Here is an 8,914-nt window from a genome sequence, read left to right on the forward strand (position 1 = left end):
CCAGTTCAATGTAACAGTGACAGGTTTAGGTTACTGTCATTCATATTCACCCAGTTCAATGTAACAGTGACAGGTTTAGGTTACTGTCATTCATATTCACCCAGTTCAATGTAACAGTGACAGGTTTAGGTTACTGTCATTCATATCCACCCAGTTCAATGTAACAGTGATAGGTTTAGGTTACTGTCATTCATATTCACCCAGTTCAATGTAACAGTGACAGGTTTAGGTTACTGTCATTCACCCAGGTCAATGTAACAGTGACAGGTTTAGGTTACTGTCATTCATATTCACCCAGTTCAATGTAACAGTGACAGGTTTAGGTTACTGTCATTCATATCCACCCAGTTCAATGTAACAGTGATAGGTTTAGGTTACTGTCATTCATATTCACCCAGTTCAATGTAACAGTGACAGGTTTAGGTTACTGTCATTCACCCAGGTCAATGTAACAGTGACAGGTTTAGGTTACTGTCATTCATATTCACCCAGCTCAATGTAACAGTGACAGGTTTAGGTTACTGTCATTCATATTCACCCAGTTCAATGTAACAGTGACAGGTTTAGGTTACTGTCATTCATATTCAACCAGTTCAATGTAACAGTGATAGGTTTAGGTTACTGTCATTCATATTCACCCAGTTCAATGTAACAGTGATAGGTTTAGGTTACTGTCATTCATATTCACCCAGTTCAATGTAACAGTGACAGGTTTAGGTTACTGTCATTCATATTCACCCAGTTCAATGTAACAGTGACAGGTTTAGGTTACTGTCATTCACCCAGTTCAATGTAACAGTGATAGGTTTAGGTTACTGTCATTCACCCAGTTCAATGTAACAGTGACAGGTTTAGGTTACTGTCATTCATATTCACCCAGTTCAATGTAACAGTGATGGGTTTAGGTTACTGTCATTCACCCAGTTCAATGTAACAGTGATAGGTTTAGGTTACTGTCATTCACCCAGCTCAATGTAACAGTGACAGGTTTAGGTTACTGTCATTCATATTCACCCAGTTCAATGTAACAGTGATAGGTTTAGGTTACTGTCATTCATATTCACCCAGTTCAATGTAACAGTGACAGGTTTAGGTTACTGTCATTCATATTCACCCAGTTCAATGTAACAGTGACAGGTTTAGGTTACTGTCATTCATATTCACCCAGTTCAATGTAACAGTGATAGGTTTAGGTTACTGTCATTCATATTCACCCAGTTCAATGTAACAGTGACAGGTTTAGGTTACTGTCATTCACCCAGTTCAATGTAACAGTGATAGGTTTAGGTTACTGTCATTCATATTCACCCAGTTCAATGTAACAGTGACAGGTTTAGGTTACTGTCATTCATATTCACCCAGTTCAATGTAACAGTGACAGGTTTAGGTTACTGTCATTCACCCAGATCAATGTAACAGTGACAGGTTTAGTTTACTGTCATTCATATTCACCCAGTTCAATGTAACAGTGACAGGTTTAGGTTACTGTCATTCATATTCACCCAGTTCAATGTAACAGTGACAGGTTTAGGTTACTGTCATTCACCCAGTTCAATGTAACAGTGACAGGTTTAGGTTACTGTCATTCATATTCACCCAGTTCAATGTAACAGTGACAGGTTTAGGTTACTGTCATTCATTTTCACCCAGTTCAATGTAACAGTGATAGGTTTAGGTTACTGTCATTCACCCAGTTCAATGTAACAGTGATAGGTTTAGGTTACTGTCATTCATATTCACCCAGTTCAATGTAACAGTGATGGGTTTAGGTTACTGTCATTCATATTCACCCAGTTCAATGTAACAGTGACAGGTTTAGGTTACTGTCATTCATATTCACCCAGTTCAATGTAACAGTGATAGGTTTAGGTTACTGTCATTCATATTCACCCAGTTCAATGTAACAGAGACAGGTTTAGGTTACTGTCATTCATATTCACCCAGTTCAATGTAACAGTGACAGGTTTAGGTTACTGTCATTCATATTCACCCAGTTCAATGTAACAGTGATAGGTTTAGGTTACTGTCATTCATATTCACCCAGTTCAATGTAACAGTGACAGGTTTAGGTTACTGTCATTCATATTCCATTCACCCAGTTCAATGTAACAGTGACAGGTTTAGGTTACTGTCATTCACCCAGCTCAATGTAACAGTGATAGGTTTAGGTTACTGTCATTCACCCAGTTCAATGTAACAGTGATAGGTTTAGGTTACTGTCATTCATATTCACCCAGTTCAATGTAACAGTGACAGGTTTAGGTTACTGTCATTCACCCAGCTCAATGTAACAGTGATAGGTTTAGGTTACTGTCATTCACCCAGTTCAATGTAACAGTGACAGGTTTAGGTTACTGTCATTCATATTTACCCAGTTCAATGTAACAGTGACAGGTTTAGGTTACTGTCATTCATATTCACCCAGTTCAATGTAACAGTGACAGGTTTAGGTTACTGTCATTCATATTCACCCAGTTCAATGTAACAGTGATAGGTTTAGGTTACTGTCATTCATATTCACCCAGTTCAATGTAACAGTGACAGGTTTAGGTTACTGTCATTCACCCAGTTCAATGTAACAGTGATAGGTTTAGGTTACTGTCATTCATATTCACCCAGTTCAATGTAACAGTGACAGGTTTAGGTTACTGTCATTCATATTCACCCAGTTCAATGTAACAGTGACAGGTTTAGGTTACTGTCATTCACCCAGATCAATGTAACAGTGACAGGTTTAGTTTACTGTCATTCATATTCACCCAGTTCAATGTAACAGTGACAGGTTTAGGTTACTGTCATTCATATTCACCCAGTTCAATGTAACAGTGACAGGTTTAGGTTACTGTCATTCACCCAGTTCAATGTAACAGTGACAGGTTTAGGTTACTGTCATTCATATTCACCCAGTTCAATGTAACAGTGACAGGTTTAGGTTACTGTCATTCATTTTCACCCAGTTCAATGTAACAGTGATAGGTTTAGGTTACTGTCATTCACCCAGTTCAATGTAACAGTGATAGGTTTAGGTTACTGTCATTCATATTCACCCAGTTCAATGTAACAGTGACGGGTTTAGGTTACTGTCATTCATATTCACCCAGTTCAATGTAACAGTGACAGGTTTAGGTTACTGTCATTCATATTCACCCAGTTCAATGTAACAGTGATAGGTTTAGGTTACTGTCATTCATATTCACCCAGTTCAATGTAACAGTGACAGGTTTAGGTTACTGCCATTCATATTCACCCAGTTCAATGTAACAGTGACAGGTTTAGGTTACTGTCATTCATATTCACCCAGTTCAATGTAACAGTGACAGGTTTAGGTTACTGTCATTCATATTCCATTCACCCAGTTCAATGTAACAGTGACAGGTTTAGGTTACTGTCATTCACCCAGCTCAATGTAACAGTGATAGGTTTAGGTTACTGTCATTCACGTGTGTATACTGTCCTAGACTTATGATCCGTGTGTGTGTATACTGTCCTAGACGTATGATCCGTGTGTATGTATACTGTCCTAGACTTATGATCCGTGTGTGTGTATACTGTCCTAGACTAATGATCCGTGTGTGTGTATACTGTCCTAGACGTATGATCCGTGTGTGTGTATACTGTCCTAGACTTATGATCCGTGTGTGTGTATACTGTCCTAGACTTATGATCCATGTGTATGTACTGTATACTGTCCTAGACTAATGATCCGTGTGTATGTATACTGTCCTAGACGTATGATCCGTGTGTATGTACTGTATACTGTCCTAGACTAATGATCCGTGTGTGTGTATACTGTCCTAGACGTATGATCCGTGTGTGTGTATACTGTCCTAGACTTATGATCCGTGTGTGTGTATACTGTCCTAGACTTATGATCCGTGTGTATGTACTGTATACTGTCCTAGACTAATGATCCGTGTGTGTGTATACTGTCCTAGACGTATGATCCGTGTGTGTGTATACTGTCCTAGACTTATGATCCGTGTGTGTGTATACTGTCCTAGACTTATGATCCGTGTGTATGTACTGTATACTGTCCTAGACGTATGATCCGTGTGTGTGTATACTGTCCTAGACGTATGATCCGTGTGTGTGTATACTGTATACTGTCCTAGACGTATAATCCGTGTGTGTGTGTATACTGTCCTAGACTTATGATCCGTGTGTGTGTATACTGTCCTAGACGTATAATCCGTGTGTGTGTGTATACTGTCCTAGACTTATGATCCGTGTGTATGTATACTGTCCTAGACTTATGATCCGTGTGTATGTACTGTATACTGTCCTAGACGTATGATCCGTGTGTGTGTATACTGTCCTAGACTTATGATCCGTGTGTGTGTGTATACTGTCCTAGACTTATGATCCGTGTGTGTGTGTATACTGTCCTAGACGTATGATCCGTGTGTGTGTACTGTATACTGTCCTAGACTTATGATCCGTGTGTATGTATACTGTCCTAGACTTATGATCCGTGTGTATGATACCTTCATTATGTCTCTGATTGATACAGAACTCATGGTGTGTGACAGCGGCTCTCTTTGCCTTTAGCTTAGTTTGAATAATAATTAATCTCTCTCTCCCTCCCCCTCCCCCCACTCTCGCTCCCCCTCTCCCTCCCCTCTCTCTCCCTCTTCCCCTCTCGCTCTCTCTCTCTCACCCTCTTCCCCTCTCTCTCTCTCTCTCCCCCCTCCCCGCTCTCTCTCTCTCTCTCTCTCTCTCTCTCTCTCTCTCCCTCCCCCTTCCCCCCTCTCTCTCTCTCTCTATCTCTCTCTCCCTCTATCTCTCTCTCCCTCTCCCCCTCTCTTGCTCTCTTTCTCTCTCAACCAGTCCACAGGTTCAGTGTAGGCGTTCAGCCAGGAACTAAGCTAGAGAGTGGTCCCGCCTCCCTGCACCTGTGCAACAACCTACTGGTCCTCACTAGGGACCTCCCGCCGGCCGTGATTGGCCAGTGGAAGCTGTCAGACCTGCGTCGCTATGGCGACGTGCCCAATGGCTTTGTTTTTGAGGGTGGCACTAGATGTGGATACTGTGAGTATGGAACCACAAAGGGACAGTGTCCCAAATGGCACCCTATTCCCTATGTAGTGCACTACTTTAGACCAGAGTTCTATGGAACCCTATGTAGTGCACTACTTTAGACCAGAGCCCTATGGCACCCTATTCCCTATGTAGTGCACTACTTTAGACCAGAGCCCTATTGCACCCTATTCCCTATGTAGTGCACTACTTTAGACCAGAGCCCTATGGAACCCTATGTAGTGCACTACTTTAGACCAGAACCCTATGGCACACTATTCCCTATATAGTGCACTACTTTAGACCAGAGCCCTATGGAACCCTATGTAGTGCTCTACTTTAGACCAGAGCCCTATTGCACCCTATTCCCTATGTAGTGCACTACTTTAGACCAGAGTTATATGGAACCCTATGTAGTGCACTACTTTAGACCAGAGCCCTATGGCACCCTATTCCCTATATAGTGCACTACTTTAGACCAGAGCCCTATGGCACACTATTCCCTATATAGTGCACAACTTTAGACCAGAGCCCTATGGCACCCTATTCCCTATGTAGTGCACTACTTTAGACCAGAGTTATATGGAACCCTATGTAGTGCACTACTTTAGACCAGAGCCCTATGGCACCCTATTCCCTATATAGTGCACTACTTTAGACCAGAGCCCTATGGCACACTATTCCCTATATAGTGCACAACTTTAGACCAGAACCCTATGGCACACTATTCCCTATATAGTGCACTACTTTAGACCAGAACCCTATGGCACACTATTCCCTATATAGTGCACTACTTTAGACCAGAACCCTATGGCACACTATTCCCTATATAGTGCACTACTTTAGACCAGAACCCTATGGCACACTATTCCCTATATAGTGCACTACTTTAGACCAGAACCCTATGGCACACTATTCCCTATATAGTGCACTACTTTAGACCAGAGCCCTATGGCACCCTATGTAGCGCACTACTTTAGACCAGAGCCCTATTCCCTATGTAGTGCACTACTTTAGACCAGAGCCCTATGGCACCCTATTCCCTATATAGTGCACTACTTTAGACCAGAGCCCTATGGAACCCTATGTAGTGCTCTACTTTAGACCAGAGCCCTATGGCACCCTATTCCCTATGTAGTACACTACTTTAGACCAGAGCCTTATGGCACCCTATTCCCTATGTAGTGCACTACTTTAGACCAGAGGCCTATGGCACCCTATTCCCTAAATAGTGCACTACTTTAGAGCAGAGCCCTATGGCACCCTATTCCCTATATAGTGCACTACGTTTGAGAATGGAACTCACTGTGTCAACGGGTTAGCTAGTTTTAATAAGAATTAAATGGAATTGTTTTGAATTCCAAAATAATTCCACATTTCCATAGTGACAGTTCACCAGGTCTGTGGCCTCCATCTCTGGTCCTGGAGAATCCGAGGTGTGCAGGCTTTTGTTCCATCCCAGCAGTACATTGTCCCTGTCTCTCTATCGTTCTCTCTTCTCCCCCAATGACTACAGTATTTTGTGGTTGGTTGATATCTCAGAGTACAGTATAGTTGGTATCTCAGTACAGTATAGTTGGTATCTCAGTACAGTATAGTTGGTATCTCAGAGTACAGTATAGTTGGTATCTCAGTACAGTATAGTTGGTATCACAGTACAGTATAGTTGGTATCTCAGAGTACAGTATAGTTGGTATCTCAGTACAGTATAGTTGGTATCTCAGAGTACAGTATAGTTGGTATCTCAGAGTACAGCATAGTTGGTATCCCAGAGTACAGTATAGTTGGTATCCCAGAGTACAGTATAGTTGGTATCCCAGAGTACAGTATAGTATATAGAGAGAGTGAGTTTTCATAGAGAGAACAAAGGAATTTCTTCCACCTCACAGAACTGGAGGTCCGAACGACATTCATGTTCCGGAGAAAGTATAAAAGATCGCTGAAGAATCCAGTTTACGAACTGGTCCGGCTGGTGCAATGTGGTGAAACTCATGAGAGACAATACGGCAACATTACCATAACGCTGTTTATACAGGAGTCTCAAGTATGAGGCTTTACATCTAACTGTTGTACAAAATGAATGAGTAATTATGTGCTCGTGTCAACTGTCCTTACCGTAACGGGCCTGTCCTTACCGTAACGGGCCTGTCTTTACCGTAACGGGCCTGTCTTTACCGTAACAGGCCTGTCAGGACCAAGGACAACTGTCTTTACCGTAACAGGCCTGTCAGGACCAATGACAACTGTCTTTACCGTAACGGGCCTGTCAGGACCAATGACAACTGTCTTTACCGTAACGGGCCTGTCTTTACCGTAACAGGCCTGTCAGGACCAAGGACAACTGTCTTTACCGTAACGGGCCTGTCTTTACCGTAACGGGCCTGTCAGGACCAATGACAACTGTCTCTACCGTAACAGGCCTGTCTTTACCGTAACGGGCCTGTCAGGACCAATGACAACTGTCTTTACCGTAACAGGCCTGTCTTTACCGTAACGGGCCTGTCTTTACCGTAACGGGCCTGTCAGGACAAAAGACAACTGTCTCTACCGTAACGGGCCTGTCAGGACAAAAGACAACTGTCTTTACCGTAACGGGCCTGTCTTTACCGTAACGTGCCTGTCTTTACCGTAACGGGCCTGTCTTTACCGTAACGGGCCTTTCAGGACCAATGACAACGGTCTTTACCATAGCAAGGGTGTGTGTGTGTGTGTGTGTGTGTGTGTGTGTGTGTGTGTGTGTGTGTGTGTGTGTGTGTGTGTGTGTGTGTGTGTGTGTGTGTGTGTGTGTGAGAGAGAGACACACACTCTCCTGGGCCTTAATACAAGTGTCTTGTTTCTTCATTCTATAAATACCACTCCCCCTAGAGCCATCTCAGACCAATCACCTCGGCCCTCTCCACCACCTCATTTACATATCGCCAGCTGCCCTCAGAACAGCAGTGGGGGAATGACATGTCCAGAATGAAGGGTGTGTGTTGTTACGGTAGAGAAATAGAACAGATAGAATGTGAGTGTTGGTTCATTATAGAAATAGAACAGATAGAATGTGAGTGTTGGTTCATTAGAGAAATAGAACAGATAGAATGTGAGTGTTGGTTCATAACAGAAATAGGAGAGATAGAATGTGAGTGTTGGTTCATTAGAGAAATAGGAGTGATAGAATTGGAGTGTTGGTTCATTAGAGAAATAGGAGTGATAGAATGTGAGTGTTGGCTCATTAGAGAAATAGAACAGATAGAATGTGAGTGTTGGTTCATTAGAGAAATAGGAGAGATAGAATGTGAGTGTTGCTTCATTAGAGAAATATAACAGATAGAATGTGAGTGTTGGTTCATTAGAGAAATAGAACAGATAGAATGTGAGTGTTGGTTCGTTAGAGAAATAGAACAGATAGAATGTGAGTGTTGGTTCATTAGAGAAATAGGAGTGATAGAATTGGAGTGTTGGTTCATTAGAGAAATAGGAGTGATAGAATGTGAGTGTTGGCTCATTAGAGAAATATAACAGATAGAATGTGAGTGTTGGTTCATTAGAGAAATAGAACAGATAGAATGTGAGTGTTGGTTCATTAGAGAAATAGAACAGATAGAATGTGAGTGTTGGTTCGTTAGAGAAATAGAACAGATAGAATGTGAGTGTTGGTTCGTTAGAGAAATAGAACAGATAGAATGTGAGTGTTGGTTCATTAGAGAAATGTCAGTCCGTGTCCCTGTGGACGGTAAACAGGGATGGGGAACATAGCCCAGGTAACATTTGGGTCCAAAATCTGTACCGTGCTGTATTTGTAAAGACACAATGTCACTGGCCTGGCGAGTTAGTTGGGCACCTTTTCTACTAGTCTGGTCTGAATAGTACTATCCTCAGATTAGTGGGTTAGTTGGGCACATTTTCTACTAGT

The 8,914-nt window shown here is 42.2% G+C and overlaps 1 protein-coding gene across 9 annotated transcripts in view; it reads left to right on the forward strand.

Moving 5' to 3' along the window:
- Nucleotides 1-8,914, forward strand: part of LOC139374616 (protein Dok-7-like) — a 56,816-nt gene that overhangs the window by 20,627 nt on the left and 27,275 nt on the right. For all 9 annotated transcript variants that reach the window (XR_011627698.1, XR_011627702.1, XR_011627700.1 and 6 more), the window contains exon 4: nt 4,828-5,028. Coding sequence is in view for 4 of the 9 variants with exons in the window: in XM_071115644.1 (XP_070971745.1) it covers nt 4,828-5,028 (201 nt within the window). In the remaining 5 variants the exon portion in view is untranslated. The remainder of the gene's footprint in view (nt 1-4,827; nt 5,029-8,914) is intronic.

Source organism: Oncorhynchus clarkii, chromosome 19 (assembly GCF_045791955.1).
Source record: "Oncorhynchus clarkii lewisi isolate Uvic-CL-2024 chromosome 19, UVic_Ocla_1.0, whole genome shotgun sequence".
Classification (NCBI taxonomy): domain Eukaryota; kingdom Metazoa; phylum Chordata; class Actinopteri; order Salmoniformes; family Salmonidae; genus Oncorhynchus; species Oncorhynchus clarkii.